Genomic DNA, 21,378 nt, shown 5'->3' with positions numbered 1-21,378 from the left:
ACCAACCTATTGGATCACTTAGCAAAGCTACATCATATGGTCTGAAGAGAATAAAATACAGAGCTATGTTTATTTGGACAACTTCCTTTACATACTTTTCATTGCTGGCTTGTCAGTCACTGTGACTGAGATAAGATAACAATGTCCAACCCCCAACATTCCTAACCAAAGGTATGACTGGAAAGTTCAGCATTATAAGCAGTGGATAAGAGAGACCAGCCTAGGGTGTGTTCTATTCTGGGGTCCCAGTGACGGGCAGGAAGGACAATGGGAGACAGCTAAATACTCTGGTGCATTCTACTTCCCAGCACTCTGAGCCTCTACGGAACATCTCCCACCTCAGCACAGGAAGGTAAGACAGGACTCCTCTCTCATTCGGATATTGAGGAGACAATATTTAAAGCTTTTCTGTATTCTTTGAATTTGAGGTTCAGGTATAATTGCAGAACATTATTAATTGTATTATCATAATTATCTGTGTATTTCAGTATGTAGAAAATCGGCCATTATTGAGTAATTTACTATTTATTTAACTTTTTAGATATTGACACAATTTACATAAGGGCAAAATTAAACATTTTAAGGATAGGCCTATTAGAAAAATCTGGAATTAAAATATAGGTTTTCCTTATTTTCTTTTTACAATTAATTTGTTTGGGAAATTCATTTTTGACTTTCAGGTTTCCAACTGATTTGAGTTTTCCAATTGATCTTTTGTTCCAATTAATTGTATATTCTTTATGGGATTTGACTGTGACATTAAAGATTTGACTCAGACAATAAATTCCAACAGAACTAAAGAAGTTGTACAGGTTTTAAATGTTTAACAGTTATTTCCATAACCTCTAAGTATTCCACATCGTTTCATATTACTAATAATTCAAACTGGGTTCCCATCTAAACTGGACACTGCGACATTCCTCATGGATTTGGAAATTCTAAAAAAGAACCTCTTAATCCCAACCTCCTGGTCCCTTTAAGGAGAAGGCAGCCTGACAGGTCTATTTGTGGAGCGTTATCCAGTGGAAATGAGCAGGAGAAAGCTGGGATTGTTATCTGTCTGGAATAGTTACCACGCCAGAGCCGATGAACGCCTCTCCCTCTGTCTGCCATCACTTTATTTTCTGGGGGAGAGCCATTGTCAGCAGAAGGGGGACGGGCCACGGGCCACGGTCTCCAGACCCCAGGCATCAGGCTCCAGACCGCAGACTCCATACACCAGGCTCCATAACCCAGGTTCCAGACACCAGGCTCCAGACACCAGGCTCCATAACCCAGGCTCCAGACCCCAGGCCAGAGGGTGAGCCGTAGTAGTAGGGTCTGGTGAAGTAAACCACTTGGAGCCCTGAGTGACCACTTTTAACCTGTTGATAATGTACTGTAGTAGGTGGAGAATATCAAACCATGATAATATACTGTAGTTGGTGGAGAATAACAGCCATGATAATGTACTTTAGTAGGTTCTCGATTAACAACCATGATAATGTTATGTAGTTACTGGAGAATAACAACCATGATAATGTGCTGTAGAAGGTGGAGAATAACAGCCGTGATAATGTAATACATTTGGGTGATGTTTTTATCTCACCTGAGTAGCCTCGTTTCACTGCCAAAAATAAAATTTAACCATCTGGTGTTCAGCGAAATAACAACACAATGTCAAATACAGATAGCTTAGTCAAATAATTAACATCCAATCACATTAACCGTTACTCTCTGGCGAGAATTCCACTAATGGTCCGTATGTAGCCAAACGTAGCTGCTGCTCATTCCGTTTGCTCGAAAATTGATAAATGGTTAAAAGAAAGTAAGGCCCATGTCCATAGAGACACATACCAGCTCTACTGGTAGTTCTGCTACTACCAGCAGTACTGCACCTGTCGAAGACACAAGTTGTTCTGCTTCCACGCGCACATCCAATGCTATCATTAGTAATTCTACATGTGTTGTTAGCCCAGCTAGCATGGACACTGAGAGTTGTTTGATGCAGCCGAAGGGCTACTGCCCCCTTACCCGGAAAGCACAACAACAGACAGGGACATTGGACCATTGAAGAGGCGCAAATATGATGAGAACTACATTGATTTGGGGTTCACCTATATTGGGAGTAGTGCCTTTCCTCAGCCGCAGTGTGTTATATTTTCACGGCGGTCGAAAGAACTGGACCAAAGCGCAGCGTGGTAAGCGTACATTTTCCCTTTATTTAAAATGACGCCAACAAAACAATAAACCATACAAAACGACCGTGAAGCTTAAGGGCTATAGTGCCACAAACAAAGACAACTACCCACAACGAAAGGAGGGAAAAAGGGCTACCTAAATATGGTTCCCAATCAGAAACAACGATAGACAGCTGTCCCTGATTGAGAACCATACCCGGCCAAAACATAGAAACACAAAATCATAGCAAACAAAACATAGAATGCCCAACCCAAATCACACCCTGACCAAACCAAATAGAGACATAAAAAGGCTCTCTAAGGTCAGGGCGTGACATATATGTGCAAATGTACTATCTCAAAACTCAATGAAACCTTCACTCTTCTGCAGACATTTAGAAATGAAACATGCCAATTTGAATAATAAGCCACAGGAGTTTTTTGAGCGAGAATTAAGACGACTTTCGAGTAGTAAGACATGTATAAAAGCAACAGATAACATTAATAAGAAGGGTCTGGAAGCGTCTTATATGGTGAGCTACCGAGTGGCTAGGACAGGCAAGCCACATGGGACAATGCTGGGGGAAAAGGCCAAATAAACTATACAGGCAGTGCTTTCATCAAACAACACTGTTTCACGACGCATCGGTGACATGGTAGGAGATGTTTTGAAACAATTGCTGCTTCGCATACAAGCCAGTGAATTCTATGCGTTACAGCTGGATGAGTCAACAGACGTGGCGGGCCTGGCACAGCTCCTGGTATATGTCTGTTACGTTTATGGGGGGTCAATTAAGGAAGACATCCTGTTCTGCAAACCACTGGAAAACAACACAACAGGAGAGGATATTTTTAAAGTACTGGACAGCTTTGTGACATCAAATGGACTTTGGTGGTCAAGATGTGTTGGTATCTGTACTGATGGTGCAAAATCCATGACAAGGAGACATAGTGGAGTGGTAACGCGTGTGCAAGCAGTTGCTCCCGACGCCACTTGGGTACACTGCAGCATCCACTGAGAGGCTCTTGCTGCCAAGAGAATGCCTGGAAGCTTGAAAGACGTTTTGGACTCTACAGTGAAAATGGTTAACTTTGTTAAAGCAAGGCTCCTGAACTCGCCTGTATTTTCTGCATTATGCAATAATATTGGCAGTGACCATGTAACGCTTTTACAACATACAGAAGTGTGCTGGTTATCAAGGGGCAAAGTATTGGCATGTTTTTTTTTTAAATTGAGAAACGAGCTTAAAGTTTTCTTTGCTGAGCATCATTTTCACATGTCTGAATGCTTGCATGATGATGAGTTTCTCACACGACTGGCCTATCTGGGTGAGGTTTTTTCTCACCTGAATGATCTGAATCTAGGATTATAGGGACTCTCCACAACTATATTCAATATGCAGGACAAAATTGAAACTATGATTAAGAGGTCTCTTCTCTGTCTGCATTAACACACAGGTCTTTCCATCATTGTATGATTTTCTGTGTGCAAATGAACTCAAGCTTATCCCTTTGATGTCCTGCCTCCAGTCCACTTATCGATATCTGAACAAGAGAGCCTCAATCTAAATTGCAACAAACTGTCCTGTGAAAATTTAATTTAATCAGAAGCCACTGTCAGGGATAGGGCTGCGCTCAGAGTATCCTGCCTTGGCAAATTGGGCTGTTAAGACACTGATTCCCTTTGCAACCACATACCCATGTGAGAGTGGATTCTTGGCCCTCACAAGCTAAACCAAATACAGGCAGGTGTGTGAAAAATGATTTAAGACTGAGACTCTCTCCAATACAACCCAACATTGCAGAGTTTTGTGCATCCTTTCAAGCACACTCTTCTCATTAAACTGTGGTGAGTTATTCACGATTTTTGATGAAGAAATAAGGTTTGCAATGTAAGATGGCTAAATAAAAAGCACAATTATTGATTATTATTATATTAATTATTTGTGCCCTGGTCCTATAAGAGCTCTTTGTCACTTCCCACGAGCCGGGTTGTGACAAAAACTCACACTCATTGTTATGTTTAATAAATGTATCTTATGTGTGTGTGGCAGGCTTACAATGATGGCAAAAAAAAGTGTGCTGACCCTGGTGCTAGCTGGAGGTTGAATGTTTGAAGGGGTACGGGACTATAAAAAGTTTGGGAACTACTGCTGTAGATTTGTGGTCTCTGTCATCAAGCACTTCAGAAACAATACGTTTTATTTTTGTCTTCTAGGTGAATCTACATTGCCAAGATGCCGGATCAAGTGTAAGTATATCATGTTTCTGTTTTCTTTTCCAGCAGTCCCCTTTAAGAGAAGGGTCAGACATCACATGGCAGTTATCTTAAGAAACACTAGCAATGACTGCCTGATAAATTCTGTCTGCCACATCGGATATGTATTTCAGATACTTTATCTCTAATGCCAAATTATGTTTACACTAAAATGTGTCTTTTCTTTACAGACAAGAGGTAAGAGCTCTAATTGTATTACATAAATGCTGATAAACTCTGATTAATTGAGACATTATTATACTGTCAATCATAATTTGACTATAACTAAATTAATCAACTTGATTTAATATTTTTGAAGCAAAAGTCGAAGATCTCTGCCTCCCGTAAGCTCATGCTAAAGGTGAGTCTATATCCACACTATGACTACAGCAATAACACTTGACTATTTGGGAACTACCTATCATATGTGGCAATACATTTTCAAACTTAAATGTATTTTCAGAGCTTAATGGTGGCCAAGGCGAAGGAGGAGATCGAGCAGGAGATAGTGGATAAAGAGGAGGAGAAGGAGAGGTATCTGGCAGAGAGAGCTCCTCCCTTACAGACCGGTGGCATGTCCTTTGCTGAGCTCCAGGTACTCCCATCCATACATACGTTCAATAAACCTGTTGACTGTTTATGGTCCTGGCTGCTGAGTAGCTCATTGCTAATTCTAATTTCCTCAACAGGAGTTATGTCAGGAGTTACATGCCAAGGTTGATGTGGTGGATGAGGAGCGATATGACATTGAAGCCAAAGTCCTGCACAACACCAGAGAGGTAACGTAGCCTACATGATGCTGCTTGAATCATACACTACATGACCAAAAGTATGTGGACACCTGCTCATCGAATGTCTCATTCCAACATCATGGGCATTAATATGGAGTTGGTCCCCCCCTTTGCTGCTATAACAGCCTCAACTCTTCTGGGAAGGCTTTCCACTAGATGTTGGAACATTGCTGCGGGGACTGGCTTCCATTCAGCTACAAAAGCATAAGTTAGGTCGGGCACTGATGTTGGGCGTTTAGGCCTGGCTCTCAGACTGCGTTCCAATTCATCCCAAAGGTGTTCGATGGGGTTGAGGTCAGGGCTCAGGCCAGTCAAGATCTTCCATACCAATGTTGACATACCATTTCTGTATTGACCTCGCTTTGTGCACGGGCATTGTCATTCTGAAACAGGAAAGGGCCTTCCCCAAACTGTTGCCACAAGGTTGGAAGCACAGTATCATCTTAAATGTCATTGTATGCTATAGATTTCCTTTCAAAGGAACTAAGGGGCCTAGCCCGAACCATTAAAAACATCCCCAGACCATTCTTCCTCCACTAAACTTTACAGTTGTAACTGTGCATTCAGGCAGGTAGAGTTCACCTGGCAACCCTGATTCATTCGTCGTACTGCCAGATGGTGAAGCGTGATTCATCACTCCAGAGAACGCATTTCCACTGCTCCGGAGTCCAATGGCGGCGAGCTTTACACCACTCCAGCCTACACTTGGCATTGCGCAAGGTGATTTAGGTTTGGGTTTGTTTAGGTTTGTGTGTGGCTGCACAGCCATGGAAACCCATTTCATGAAGCTCCCGACCAACAGTTGTTGTGCTGATGTTGCTTCCAGAGGCAGTTTGGAACTCAGTAGTGAGTGTTGCAACCGAGGACAGACTATTATCCACTGTGTTCTCGGGGACCTTCAATGCTGCAGACATTTTTTGGTACCTTTCCCCCAGATCTGTGCCTTGACACAATCCTGTCTCGGAGCTGTACGGACAATTCCTTTGACCGTATGGCTTGGTTTTTCCTCTGACATGCACTGTCAACTATGGGACCTTATATAGAAAGATGTACCTTTCCAAATCATGTCCAATCAATTTAATTTACCACAGGTGGACTCCATTCAAGTTGTAGAAACATTTCAAGGATGATCAATTGAAACAGAATGCACATGAGCTCAATTTCGTGTCTCATAGCAAAGGGTCTGAATACTTACTTAAATAAGAAAAAAATTGCAGAGATTGCACAACAACGTCTAATACTTATTTCCATTGTGGTCCCAGATGCCTGTTGTGTAGCCCATAAAGATTGAAGAAACTTTAGTTGTATCTCTATGATGGTCCACCTCTTCTGTCCCACAGATAAAGGACCTGAACATCAAGGTTCTGGACCTGAGGGGGAAGTTCAAGCGGCCCAACCTGAGGAGGGTGAGGGTCTCTGCTGATGCCATCCTGCGCTCCCTTCTAGGCTCCAAACACAAGGTCTCCATGGACCTCCGGACAAACCTGAAGTCAGTCAAGAAGGAGGACACAGAGAAGGTATGTTTTGTTTGCCGTGGTATATTTAGTGGGTCCTCATCAGACCAAAGGTAGCAAGCAAGTCTGTCCTGCTCCTCTCCTCTCTACCTGACTTTCCCTCACAGTCCCTTCAGTTTCCCTTAAGTCATGCAAGTTTGGCTCACAACCAAGTTTTCAGTGTCTATTTTAAAGAAGTGATCTTTGTGTGTACTAATGTGTGCTGGTGAACTATAGAATAAAACTATGGATTTGGAACATCTGATTGGTTCTTGCCAGACCGCTTGTAGTGGAGTTTGACCAAAGTAGCATTAAGTCACTAGTGTGTGAGGGCATCTACAGCCAACCGCCCAGACGGCTCCAGCTAGATGTTTTAACATGGCCCTGAGAATCACCGGATTCTGGCCTGCTATAGTTGACATGTTGAGATGTCGCTAAGATGAGTCTGTGTTTCTTGCCAAGAGACGCCTGTCACTACCCACCTCAGCCCAGACCGCCACAAAAAAACGTTATGCACCTGAGGAAGATGAGGGGGCACACTCCAACACTCAGACATAATTTACAAACGAAGCATTTGTGTTTATTGAGTCTGCCAGATCAGATGCAGTAGGGATGTTCTCTTGATAAGTGTGTGAATTGGACAATTTTCCTGCCAAAATGTAACGAGTACTTTTGGGTGTCAGGGGAAATGTATGGAGTAAAAAGTACATTACTTTATTTAGGAATGTAGTGAAGTAAAAGTAAAAGTAGCCACAAATATAAAAAGTAAAGTAATGTACAGATACCCTAAAAAAATACTTAAGTGGTACTTTAACCTCTTTCAGCTAGGGGGCACTATTTTTATGTTTGGAAAAATAACGTTCCCAAGGTAAACAGACTATTTCTCAGGCCCAGATGCTAGAATATGCATAGAATTGACCAGATTAGGATAGAAAACATCTAAAGCAGGGGTGTCAAAGTCAAATGGACGGAGGGCCAAAATAAAAATTTAGCTACAAGCCGAGGGCCGGACTGTTCGAATGTTCATTGAAAAATTTTTAAATGACGCATATAGTCTAGTGAACCTAATTGAACCTACTGAAAACTACAAATATATTCCAATATGATCAGATAAATAAAGCAATATTTCTTATGGCTCTGTCAGTAATCTTTAATTTTCAACAGACACAAAGACAAATTTCCTTTATATAAAAATCCCCTAACATGAACATTAAATGAAAGAAACCGGTATTCAAGGCACCATCAGAAGCCTATATTTTTCTATTTTAGCAAAAGTGGGCTAAATTTACTTCAAAGAAAAAAACAATAATAGCAATTTTCTATCATCCACTCAACTGAAATATTTTTAAAATATAATTGGATTGAAATACAATAAAATAAAGTGCAAAAATCTATTAATCAAAACAACACTTTGTTTAAGGAGAAGTAACATGCAGTGAAAACAAATATTAAACTTTAACTTTTAAACTTGAACTGAGTAAAAACTCTAAATATGTGATTGCACAGTAATGTTCACTTGTTTGAGGTTGAGGGTGATACTTGGTGGTGTCCCATCTTTTCACAAGTTCACCATGTTCGGGGTAAGGCTCTGAGCTGAGAAATCCTCAGAATTGAGTGGAGGTGTTCAGCAGTAAGTCGACTTCTGTGTGATGTTTTGTTCAGGTTCATCAAAGAAAACAGTTGTTCACACAGGTATGTGCTGCCAAACATAGACAACGTTTGAGCAGCCTGGATGCGCAGCTGGGGCATTGTGTCGGGGAGGAAACGGGCGAACTCCGCAGCACCCTGCCGCATATTTTGCCCTCAGTGCATCATTGCATTGGAGGTCAATCAACTCCATTTGGAGGTTTGGTGGTGAGCTTTCCACGTCAACAGCAAATGGGTTACCGAGCAGTTCCAACCTGCTTTTTTGTGCTTCAAAGTCAGCAAATCGGCGTCGAAAGTCAGCGGCAAGCATACCTATTTTATCAGCCAACTGTGCGCTCGGGAACGCACTGGAGAGATTCTCTTTCATGGTCTGGCAGCTGGGAAAGTGGCTCAAATTTTCTTTCCGCATCTGCGTCTCCCACAGAGTCAGTTTGGTTTTAAGCCTTCACTGTACTGTACATATCAGAGATGACATGCTCCGACCCTGCAGCTGCAAGTTCATTGCATTCAGATGACTCGTAATGTCAACAGAAAAGCCATTTCACACAGAAACATTTCGTCTCGGAGTTGTTGTGTCTTTCCCTTTGCTGTCCAAGAACAGACAAATCTCCTCACGAAGCTCGAAACATCTTTGAAGCACCTTTCCCTGGCTTAGCCATCGCACCTCTGTGTGAAGGCAAATCACCATGCTCCGTTTCTAACTCCGTCAGAAATGCCTTGAACTGGCGGTGATTCAAACCTTTGGCTCTGATAAAGTTAACTGTGCGCGTGATGATGCTCATTACATGCTCCATTTTCAAGGCTTTACCGCACAACGCTTCCTGGTGTATGATACAATGATAAGCTGTCAGCTCACCTGTCGCGTTTTCTCTTGCATCTTTTCCCGTATCTTCGCCACCAGTCCGCTCCTGTGTCACACATCGCAGGTGCTCCGTCGGTTGTCACACCACGAGTTTTCCCAAGGCAGCTCCATCTCATTTACACATCTTGACACCTCTTCTACAAATCATGCCCCGTAGTTGTGCCATGCATAGGACGTAAAGCCAAAAACTCCTCTGTCACGCTTAGGCTGGAGTCCACTCCGCGGATGAAAATTGACAACTGGGCAATGTCAGAAATGTCGGTGCTCTCATCCACAGCCAAGGAATATGCAATGAAATCTTTTCCCTTTTTCACAAGCTGCTCTTTTAGATTGATGGACAACTGGTCTACTCTCTCGGCAATGGTGTTTCTGCTCAGACTCACATTTAAAAAGAGTTGCCTTTTTTTCTGGCAAACTTCGTCACAAACTTTAATCATGCAGTTTTTGATGAAATCCCCCTCCGTAAATGGCCGGGCTGATTTAGCGATCTCTTCTGCCAAAATAAAACTGGCCTTGACAGAGCCTGGCCTTGTGATTTGGCTTTTTTGAACAGAGCCTGTCGAGATTTGAGGCCTCGTTTTAATTCCTCTGCTTTTGTAGCCTTTGTTCCATGTCCATATTCTTGTTTTTGTCCGCGTGTTTCGTTTCATAATGTCGTCTCAGATTATACTCTTTCAGTACCGCCACACTTTCTCCACACAGAAGACACACAGGTTTTCCAGCTACCTCCGTGAACATATACTCCGACTCCACCTTGTTTGAAACCCCCGGTTCTCAGTGTCCACCTTCCGTTTTGCCATTTTTGATGGGTATCTGAAAGTTAATTTTCCGTGATGCTGACGACTGCTGTGCCAATAAATATTGAAATGAAGCAGCCTACTGCTGGTGCGTCACCGTTGCATTGTGGGAAATGTAGTATTGGTGCGTGTAAAAGATCTGCGGGCTGCCGGCTTGCGCGGTCTGCGGGCCGGTTCTAATAATAAATCAAGATCATCCCAGGGCCGTAAAAAACCTTCTCGCGGGCCGGATGTGGCCCGCGGGCCTTGACATCTGACATATGTGCTCTAAAGTTTCCAAAACTGTCAAAATATTGTCTGTGAGTATAACAGAACTGATTTTGCAGGCGAAAACCTGAGGAAATCCAACCCGGAAGTGCCTTTTATTTGGAAAATCCCTGTTCCATTGCCTGCCCCTCCTCCATTTAAAGGGGTATCAACCAGATTCCTTTTCCAATGGCTTGCTCAGGCTGTGACCAGGCTTTAGACATAGTTTCAAGCTTTTATTTTGAAAAATGAGCGAGATTTATCAAAACGCGTCAGGTGTCCTTTGATTAGTTCCTGCGCGCGAGAGTTGTAGCGCGACATTTTCTTTCTCTGTAGTATTGAATAGTTTACCGTCCGGTTGAAATATTATTGATTATGTATGTTAAAAACAACCTGAGGATTGATTATAAAAAAAGTTTGACATGTTTCTACGAACATTACGGATACTTTTTGGAATTTTCGTCTGCCCTTCAGGACCGGCACGAGCCTGTGGTTTTCTGAACATAACGCGCAAACCAAATGGAGGTTTTTGGTTATAAATATCATCTTTATCGAACAAAAATAACATTTATTGTGTAACTGGGAGTCTCGTGAGTGCAAACATCCAAAGATCATCAAAGGTAAGCGATTAATTGTATTGCTTTTCTGACTTTCGTGACCAAGCTAATTTGCGGCTAGCTGTTCTTACTGTTTTGTCTAGTGATTGATAAACTCACAAACGCTTGGATTGCTTTCGCTGTAAAGCATATTTTCWAAATCTGACACGATAGGTGGATTAACAACAACCTAAGCTGTGTTTTGGTATATTTCACTTGTGATTTCATGATTATAAATATATATAAGTATTTTTTTTTAATTTGGCGCTCTGCAATTCAGCGGTTGTTTACGAAAATGATCCCGCTAAAGGGATCCGTGAGTCAAGAAGTTAAAGTATTTTTACTTAAGTAACTTTGACCACTGCCCATGCCTTCACACCAGTACATTCACATGCTTTATATACTGTTACATGCACACTTATCACATAGTATTCCATACATAAGTTAAGGCCATGCAGCCATATATGTATGTGGTGGACACTTGATACGGTCAAATGATATTGTTGTAGTATGTCACAAAATCATGTTACAACCACACATATCAATAGTAATTTTACATATCAATATTTTGCTAAGTCTTGCTAAGTGAATGGGTCTCTGCAGAAGGTGTAAATGGTACAGCCAAATGGTTACTTGCATAGTAGCAATACTAGAAGTATATTGTGTCAAAATAAAATAATATACAGTATGTACAAGAACAATATCAATAAAGATATCAGTGATACACAAGGTAGTTGTATGCATACAATCAGGGGTAAAGTGACTGAGCAGCAGGATACAAATAAATAAAAAATAGTAGCAGCAACATATGGCGTGTGGGTTAGGAGAGAGTCATTTGAATAGAGGCACTGCAGATAGTGCTGATTATTGGTCCGTCTGAACCACGCATGAACAGGGAATCTATATTCGGAGAGCATGTTTCTGTCCTGCCCTTGACTTGTGTCAATCAATCAAATGTATTAATAAAGCCCTTCATACATCAGCTGATGTCACAAAGTGCTGTACAGATACCCAGCCTAAAACCCCAAACAGCAAGCAATGTAGGTGTAGAAGCACGGTGGATAGGAAAAACTCCCTAGAAAGGTCGAAACCTAGGAAGAATCCTAGAGAGGAACTAGGCTATGAGGGTTGGCCAGTCCTCTTCTGGCTGTGCCAAGTGGAGATTATAACAGAACATGGCCAAGATGTTAAAATGTTCATAGATGACCAGCAGGGTGAGATAATAATAATCACAATCTCTTCCGCACAAGGTAGCACATCCGGTGAACAGGTCAGGGTTCCATAGCCGCAGGCAGAACAGTTGAAACTGGAGTAGCAGCATGACCAGGTGGACAGGGGACAGCAAGGAGTCATCAGGCCAGGTAGCCCTGAGGCATGTTCCTAGGGCTCAGGTCCTCCGAGAGAAAGAAAGAGAGGGAGAGAGAATTAGAGAGAGCATACCCAAATTCACACAGGACACCGGATAAGACAGGAGAAATACTCCAGATACAACAGACTGACCCTAGCCCCCCGACATAAACTATTGCAACATAAATACTGGAGGCTGAGACTGGAGGGGTCGGAATACACTATGGCCCCGTCCGACGATACCCCCGGACAGGGCCAAACAGGTAGGATATAACCCCACCCACTTTGCCAAAGCACAGCCCCCACACCACTAGAGGGATATCTTCAACCACCAACTGACTATCCTGAGACAAGGCCCGAGTATAGCCCACAAAGATCTCCCCCTTGGCATGAATCCGAAGAGGGGGGGGGTCGCCAACCCGGACAGGAAGACCAAGTCAGTGACTCAACCCACTCAAGTGACGCACCCCTCGTAGGGACAGCATGGAAGAGCACCAGTAAGCCAGTGACTCAGCACACGTAATAGGGTTTGAGGCAGAGAATCCCAGTGGAGAGAGGGGAACCTACCATCCTGAGACAAGGCCGAGTATAGCCCACAAAGATCTCCGCCACGGCACAACCCAAGGGGGGGGGGCCCCAAACCAGGACAGGAAGATCACGTCAGTGACTCAACCCACTCATGTGACGCACCCCTCCTAGGGACGGCATGGAAGAGCACCAGTAAGCCAGGGACTCAGCCCCTGTAATAGGGTTAGAGGCAGAGAATCCCAGTGGAGAGAGGGGAACCGGCCAGGCAGAGACAGCAAGGGTGGTTTGTTGCTCCAGTGCCTTTCCGTTCACCTTCACACTCATGGGCCAGACTACACTCAATCATAGGACCTACTGAAGAGATGAGTCTTCATTAAGGTCGAGACCGAGTCTGCGTCTCTCACATGGGTAGGCAGACCATTCCATAAATATGGAGCTCTACTGGAGAAAGCCCTGCCTCCAGCTATTTGATTAGAAATTCTAGGGCAGTAAGGAGGCCTGCGTCTTGTGACTGTAGCGTACATGTAGGTATGTACAGCAGGACCAAATCGGAAAGATAGGCAGGACCAAGCCCATGTAATGTTTTGTAGGTTAGCAGTAAAACTTTGGTGCAGGGCATGTGATGTCCATAGCCTCGTTGTCGCAAACTCCCTGATCTTCTCAAAAATATATGTTTGTCTAGCTGTGTCCAGTCCAGGTGGTGCAAGTACAGGCAGACCATCTATGGCAGGAAGGATGTCAGCGTTGCACAGCATCTGAAACCTGGTCCCGACAGTCCGAACGCTCCTTGGCGACAACAACGCCAGGCTCCAGAGCATAGAAGCTCTCAGAAGACATTACAACCCTGCAAAACATCAATTCACCTCCCAAGTTTAGATAAGAAGAATAACGTCATGCAGTGCAATGAAAAGGATTTTCACCTGAAGTGCTGGTACTGCTTGATCTGTGGCAGCGGCCTGAAGTATCGTGTCGGGTGTTGTTGCCAGCGATAGCTTTCCACCAGCACCATACCATCCTCAAGTCCAGCTGTGGAATGTTGACCCCTGTCACAGTGCTGTCCTTCACAACACCAGCAATCTCAGACAAAGTGTTCACTCTGGTCTATCTGAAGCGTTGCTTGATGAGGCCGAAGCACAAGTCGGGGGCAAACTTGGTGTGGCCTGTGATCAGGAAGTGAAGATCCAGACTGTTGTGGAGCTTGTGCATGGTCCGCCACACACAATACCAGAGCACAAACTTGTTCTTGTTTTGGCCACTGCAGTTATCACAATTCAGGTCCACACGTGTTTCCCCAACTCCGTAGTTGGTGAAAAAATGGTGCATGTAGTTGATGACTGCGCTGCTGCCTTTGCTTGCTTGGGCCAGCTTTCTATTTGATGGGAGGCATTAAACTATTCTCCCTGTATGACTCGTGGAGGAGAGTCAGGCGTGCTCTACTGATGCTGAAAGACAAAATCCAGACAAATATTTTAGCATTATTATACAATAGATGCGAAATGGCATTCTGAGATATCACTACACACACTTCAAACACGTAATGTTAGCTAGCTAGCCAGCCATCTAACGTCAGCTGGCTAGCTAGCAGAAAGCTTTAACTAGCAATATAAACCGAGTGTCATAGCTACCTAAAGTTAACCAAATAGGTTCAATGTTAGCTAGCTAACATTAGACTATAACTAGCAATGTGAAATGGTATTCTGAGAAAATATCACTAAAGTTACACACAATTCATACACGTAAATTAATGTTAGCTAGCAAGTAGCCATCTAACCTCAGCTAATGTTAGCTAGCTAAAAGCAAGCTTTAACTTGAGGTATTTTGTGTAGACATGTCACGTTAGCTAGCAAAAAAATTAACTATAATCCCAATCCATAGAGTAACGCTACTAGCAATACAAACCGATTGTCAGAGCTAAAGTTAACCAAATAAATGATGTTCAATGTTAACATCAGTTAGCAAGCCAGCCATCTAACCTCAGCTAGCTAACAGCAAGCTTTAATTTGGGGTCTTTTGTTCAGACATGTCACGTTAACGTTATCTAGCTAAAAAATGTGCTATAGTCCCAATCCATAGAGTAACGTTACTAGCAATACAAACCGATTGGCATGGCTAAAGTTAACTAAATAAGTTAGGTTCAATGCTAATGTTAGCTAGCAAGCCAGCCATCTAACATCAGCTAACGTTAGCTAGCTAACAGCAAGCTTTAACTTGGGGTCGTTTGTTTAGACATGTCACTTTAATTGTTGGTGTAACGGCTCTTGTTTGTGGTAGAAAGAGTGGACCAAGGCGCAGCGTGGTAGGCGTACATTGTCTTTTTATTGATGACAACAAAACAAAATAACAAAGACAAAAAAACGAAAGCGAACAGTTCTGTCAGGCACAGACACTAAACAGAAAACAAGATCCCACAAAACCCAAAAGGAAAATGACAACTTATATATGATCCCCAATCAGAGACAACGATAGACAGCTGCCTCTGATTGGGAACCACACTCGGCCAAAAACAAAGAAATAGAAAACATAGACTTTCCCACCCGAGTCACACCCTGACCTAACCAAACATAGAGAATAATAAGGATCTCTAAGGTCAGGGAGTGACAGTACCCCCCCCCCCCGAACCTATAGGGGAGGGTCCGGGTGGGCATCTACTCTCGGTGGAGGCTCCGGTGCGGGACGCAGACCCTTGCTCTGCTTGAGGCTCCCCCCACTTCGGTGGTGCCTCTGGTGCAGGGATCGTCGCCGGGATCTCCGGACCGTAGATCGTCGTCGGGGACTCCAGGCTAGGAACACTCCCTGTAAGCTCTGGACTGGAGACCCTCGCTGGAGGCTTCGGACTGGGAACCATCGCTGCAGGATCCGGACTGGGAACCTTCGCTGCAGGCTCCGGACTGGGGACCGTCGTTGGAGGCTCCGGACTGGGGACCGTCGCTGGAGGCTCCGGACTGAAGACCGTCGCTGGAGACTCCGGACTGGAGACCGTCGCTGGAGGCTCCGGACTGGGGACCGTCACTGGAGGCTCCGGACTGGGGACCGTCGCTGGAGGCTCCGGACTGGGGACCGTCGCTGCAAGCTCCGGACTGGAGACCCTCGCTGGAGGTTCCGGACTGGGGACCGTCGCTGGAGGTTCCCGGACTGGGGACCGTCGCTGGAGGCTCCGGACTGGGAACCGTTGCTGCAGGCTCTGGACCGGGGACCGTAGCTGGAGGCTCCGTGCCATGGATCATCACTACACGCTCCGGGCCATGGATCATCACTGGAGGCTTCGTGCCATGGATTATCACTACAGGCTCCGGGCCATGGATCATCACTGGAGGCCTTCGTGCCATGGATCATCACTGGAGGCTCTGGGCCATGGATCATCACTGGAGGCTTCGTGCTATGGATCATCACTGGAGGCTCCGGGCCATGGATTATCACTGGAGGCTTCGTGCCATGGATCATCACTACAGGCTCCGGGCCATGGATCTCACTGGAGCTCCTGGCCATGGATCATCACTGGAGGCTTCGTGCCATGGATCATCACTGGAGGCTCCTGGCCATGGATCATCACTGGAGGCTTCGTGCCATGGATCATCACTGGAGGCTTCGTGCCATGGATCATCACTGGAGGCTCCGGACCATGGTCATCACTGGAGGCTTCGTGCCATGGATCATCACTGGAGGCTTCTTACGTGGAGCCGGAACAGGTCTCACCGGACTGAGGAGACGTACTGGAAGCCTGGTGCCTGGAGCTGCAACACAAAACGCAGAAATTAAGATATAATTCATGCCTTACCTTTGATGAGCTTCTTCTGTTGGCACTCCAATATGTCCCATAAACATCACAAATGGTCCTTTTGTTCGATTAATTCCGTCGATATATATCCAAAATTTCCATTTATTTGGCGTGTTTGATCCAGAAAAACACAGGTTCCAACTTGCGCAACGTGACTACAAAATATCTCAAAAGTTACCTGTAAGCTTTGTCCAAACATTTCGAACTACTTTTGTAATACAACTTTGGGGATTTTTTAACGTAAATAATCAATAAAATTGAAGACGGGATATACTTTGTTCAATACCGGAGGAAAACAAAGTGTAGCTAGCTTTCAGGTCACACGCCTCTAACAAAGAGTACACTTCCCTCGAGCCTCATTCTGAACATGGCTACTTCTTCATTTCTCAAGGTAAAAAAACCTCAACCAATTTCTAAAGACTGTTGACATCCAGTGGAAGCGATAGGAACTGCAAGAAGGTCCCTTAAAAATATGGATTCCCAATGAAAACTCATTGAAAAAAATACATTCTGAATGGTTTGTCCTCAGGGTTTCGCCTGCCAAATAAGTTTTGTTATACTCACAGACATGATTCAAACAGTTTTAGAAACTTCAGAGTGTTTTCTATCCAAATCCACTAATAATATGCATATCTTAGGTTCTGGGCCTGAGTAGCAGGCAGTTTACTTTGGACACGCTTTTCATCCGGGCGTGAAAATACTGCCACCTATCCCAGAGAAGTTAACAACTTTATTCGTATTTACAGATAAACATAAAAATTTGTTATTTAAGCACATGAAAGTTCACATGTTCGAGAAGGCATTTCTCCCCCCAAAAAACGCATTTGATAAAAATATATTTTTTATGTTCAAACGGCTCTCCTGTAAAGTCATGACTTGCGACATAAGCCTAGTTTCCTGAATCGGGTCACATATTTCCATAAGAAATATTGTGGTGGCTGTAAAATAAAGGCTTTCCTGCTCCTCTCCTCTGTACCGAAGTTTCCCTTATAGTTCCTTCAGTTTCCCTTAAGTCCCGTTAGTTTGGCTGTTCAGCCTACCTTAGTTATCCCTCACCCATCATGGCCCTGCCATTCCCAACCAATCAGATTCAAACAGTTTTAGAAACTTCAGAGTGTTTTCTATCCAAATCTACTAATAATATGCATATCTTATATTCTGGGGATGAGTAGCAAGCAGTTGAATTTTGGCATGCTATTTTTCCGAAAGTGAAAATGCTGCCCCCTGCCCTCAAGAAGTTAAATGTATTTTGATAAGTTTCAGCCATATGTTTTACTGTATGGCTGTAACTATTCTTTATTGTTAGAGTTGCCGATGCTGCTTTGTGCAGTGGTGGGCCGCCAGGGCCAGCAAGGCCTTCTCTGCTGGCCTAAACATCATCAGAATATAATATTTTTTTAAAAATATATTTTCCCACAAATATGTATTAAATTATTCCCCAGAGTAAGAGTTATACTCTTCATTTCATAGCTTTCCTCTTGGTTGCACTGCTTCCAGCCCCAGGTTGAGATTTGGAGGGCTGGTCTTTATGTTAGATCTTTTATCCAATCATATTCAGCCATCATGTGTTGCCAGGGGTCTAAAATCTGCCCTCAGGCCTTCAGAATCAACAGTGCGGGCGCTTGTAGCTTAAAGTGAATGGAAATGAAAATTTAGTGTCAACCAATCAGCTTTAGTGTTGGCTATTGTACGCCTGCTGGCTGGCTCCAGTGTTACACAGGAGCCAGCTAGCAGGCGTAGTGAGTGCACGTCTTTTGATTGGATTACCAATATTGAGAGGCAGGTCCTATGGGCAGGTCTATGCAGAACTTCAGAACTAGGAAACTGAATTTGATAAACAAATTAATTTGCGTACTACTAAGCTGTTTTTTCAACCCACAATGGCGGAAGGAGGAGAAGATATCGATTTGGTCCAGGATATAATTATAACGCCATTCTCAAGACGAACTTTTCAAGAAAAGTTAGACATTGTAAGGAGAGGTCGCCCAACACCGACGCTACAAAGCCTGTCACAGGCGGGAAAGGGGTTCGTCCGCCACTTTCAAAGTTCCAACTACGAGCGCTATCAATGGCTCACAGGCTCCGAGAAGCACTGTACTGCTGGGAATGCCTATTATTTGCAAGTGATCGATTTGGTGTTTGGAGCCACACTGGCTTTGCAAACTTGAGTTGTCTAACCAAGGCAGCAACGAGACATCCGAGTGGATCTACAGCTCAACGAACAAGCGCGCAGGGCAACGGAGCTGCACAATGAAAAGGTGAAGAAAAATAGGGAAATATTGAAAAGACTCATTGATTGTGTCATGTTTTTGGGTAAACACTGTTTACCCAAAGGTGACGCAACGCCTGGTTATACTGCGTTTCTGTCTAAATGTATAGTGTCTAGAGCCATGGCATCATAATGATGGTAATGAGAGGTGGATTAATTCGGGTGGGACTGTGTAGGACCTCACTGAAGGCCCAGGCCCCAGGCCCATGGCACGCCACTGGCTTTGTGTATTATTTATCGTATGTAGTATTATTCCGTACTGCCATCAGTGTTATTATTACATTGGTTGCACAAGTTCTTTTACAGAAGTTGTTTAATTGTTGCATTGGTAAACATAGTCTTTTGCATGAAAACGCTACAGCAGTGTTTTCCATAGTGGCCTTTATTAAGGTGAGCATCCAGAGTCATCCCAGACACTACTGAATTGATTTGATTAGATTTTCTTGAAGCTTGCTCATGCGCAAAGTAATTTACGACCTTGTGGCGGCAGATCAGATAAGATCTCAGCCCTGGAGATTCTCACAACAGGCTGGAGAGAGAGTGCCATAAATATTGTCCCTTCTCAAGCCAAGCAATTAGTTCCTCGCTCCAAGAGGTGAATGTTTAGTTATATGCTTATATTGACGCTGGGTTTATAGCCCTTCGTAGATGTCTTAAAGTGCATTGCCATTTGCCATTTATTCATGTACATATATATTGCATAGTTAACTAATACTGTTTACATGTGTGCAAATGCCTTTGCCTTATACAACCACAAAAAATACGATTCCAAGTCATTTGGATTATCACATCTAAAGAACTACCTTCAATAGAAGCAGCTGTGTCCACGTGTGTGATGTGTGATCCACGTTTGTCGTGCTGTGTGTGTGTGTGGTCATGTGTGTGTGCAATGTGTGTGTGTGTGCACGTGGTGTGTGTGCACGTGTGTGTCAGTGTGTGGTGCACGTGTGTGTGTGCTGTTGTGTGTGTGTGTGTCCACGGGTGTGTGGTGTGTGTGTGTGTGCACGTGTGTGTGTGTGTGTGTGTGTGCACGTGTGTGTGTGTAGTGTGTGTGTGTGCGCACGTGGTGTGTGTGTGTGTGTGTGTGTGTGTGTGTGTGTGTGTGTGTGTGTGTGTGTGTGTGTGTGTGTGTGTGTGTGTGTGTGTGTGTGTGTGTGTGTGTGTGTGTGTGTGTGTGTGTGTGTGTGTGTGTGTCGTGTGTGTTGGTGTCGTTGGTGACTATCATAGAGAGTAATGGGCCTCAACATGGTGTTCTAACCGGACAACACTGTAGTGAGCAGAACCTAAGCAATCCCCATAAGTTAATAATGGGTAAGGTCATTCACAGTCGATCGCTCTCACGAGTTCCTGCTAGCCGTTTTTACAAATAGTGTGATGCAACGATGACTTTTGCTGTTATTTTTTTAATAATATACTGTCTGGAGTTTTGTTTGGAGTTTTGTTTAAATTGTCAGGTCAATGTTTCCCTGAGTCTGTACATATATGACACAATCTAACAGTTTGTTCTATACCTTGAAGCTGACCAGCCGTAGGGCTGACAAACTGAAATCCTACTGTCATGATAGTGACTGCCATTGTCTGTGTGCCTGCAGGAGAAGACAGTAGAGGTCAGTGACTGGAGGAAGAATGTGGAGGCCATGTCTGGCATGGAGGGCAGAAAGAAGATGTTTGACGCAGCCAAAGGCCCCGCTCCATAGACACAGAAGATAATACTAAACATTTGGTTTCCTTGTTTCGTGTTTCTTTAATTTTTATTAGTCCCGGACATTCAAAATGTACGAACGGTTGGCCTTTTTATCTCTTGTGAGTGTATCTACTTTGTCTTTCATTGCCATTAATACAATTGTTTTATTCTTTGTTCAGCATGGTTTATACAGCACAAGCTGTAAGCTAATCACAATTTTATGTTATTTTGTTATGGGTGAAAAAGGGCATGAAGACAATTTCTGCTCCTTACTGATAATATTGGCCTGGGAATAAATGATAAAGTAAGGTAAGCCATCTGTAGATGTTTTGCTTGCTGTACATTCATTGTGGCATACCCTTCTACTACAATAAAAATATTATTGTTTATGCAAATGTGTTATTTAGTTCATCCGACTATTGTTGTTAGTGTTCAACACCAAATGATAACTGTAAAGTATCTACTAGAGTGCATACCATTCACACAACTACACTCTCCTGATGGTGTCCTTACAAAAGTAACAACTACACTCTCCTGGTGGTGTCCTTACGAAAGTAACAACTACACTCTCCTGGTGGTGTCCTTACGAAAGTAACAACTACACTCTCCCGCATATACTGATAGCGTGGGATTCAAAGGTTAAGCGGTATACTATCCCCTCCCTCTCCCCTACAACACCTGTAGATGTCCTAAGTCCTTGTCAATCCTTACGAAAGTAACAACTACACCTCTCCTGGTGGTGTCCTTACGAAAGAACAACTACACTCTCCTGTGTCGCTTACGAAAGTAACAACTACACTCTCCTTGGTGGTGTCCTTACGAAGTAACAACTACACTCTCCTGGTGGTGTCCTTACTCAAAGTGAACAACTACACTCTCCTTGTGGTTCCTTACGAAAGTAATAACTACACTCTCCATGTGTGTCCC

General features: G+C 43.7%; 1 protein-coding gene across 2 annotated transcripts; it reads left to right on the top strand.

The window, feature by feature from the left end:
* The first annotated feature begins 224 nt into the window (after window positions 1–224).
* LOC111970669 (troponin I, slow skeletal muscle-like) lies at window positions 225–20,840 on the top strand. 2 transcript variants are annotated; one of them, XM_070446045.1, is made up of 7 exons: window positions 225–352; window positions 4,378–4,423; window positions 4,742–4,777; window positions 4,880–5,011; window positions 5,106–5,195; window positions 6,548–6,724; window positions 20,360–20,840. In XM_070446045.1, the coding sequence occupies exons 3-7, from the start codon at window positions 4,769–4,771 to the stop codon at window positions 20,462–20,464; spliced, it is 513 nt and encodes a 170-aa protein (XP_070302146.1). In that variant the 5' UTR covers window positions 225–352; window positions 4,378–4,423; window positions 4,742–4,768; the 3' UTR covers window positions 20,465–20,840. The 2 variants fall into 2 exon arrangements, with proteins under 2 accessions (XP_070302146.1, XP_070302144.1); XM_070446043.1 differs by having other exon boundaries at window positions 226–352; window positions 4,378–4,410; window positions 4,736–4,777.
* The last annotated feature ends 538 nt before the right edge of the window (window positions 20,841–21,378 follow it).

Source organism: Salvelinus sp. IW2-2015, linkage group LG1, assembly GCF_002910315.2.
Source record: "Salvelinus sp. IW2-2015 linkage group LG1, ASM291031v2, whole genome shotgun sequence".
NCBI classification, from domain to species: Eukaryota; Metazoa; Chordata; class Actinopteri; order Salmoniformes; family Salmonidae; genus Salvelinus; species Salvelinus sp. IW2-2015.
Note: the sequence above shows the minus strand (reverse complement) of the source record. Positions and strands in the feature narration are given on the sequence as shown.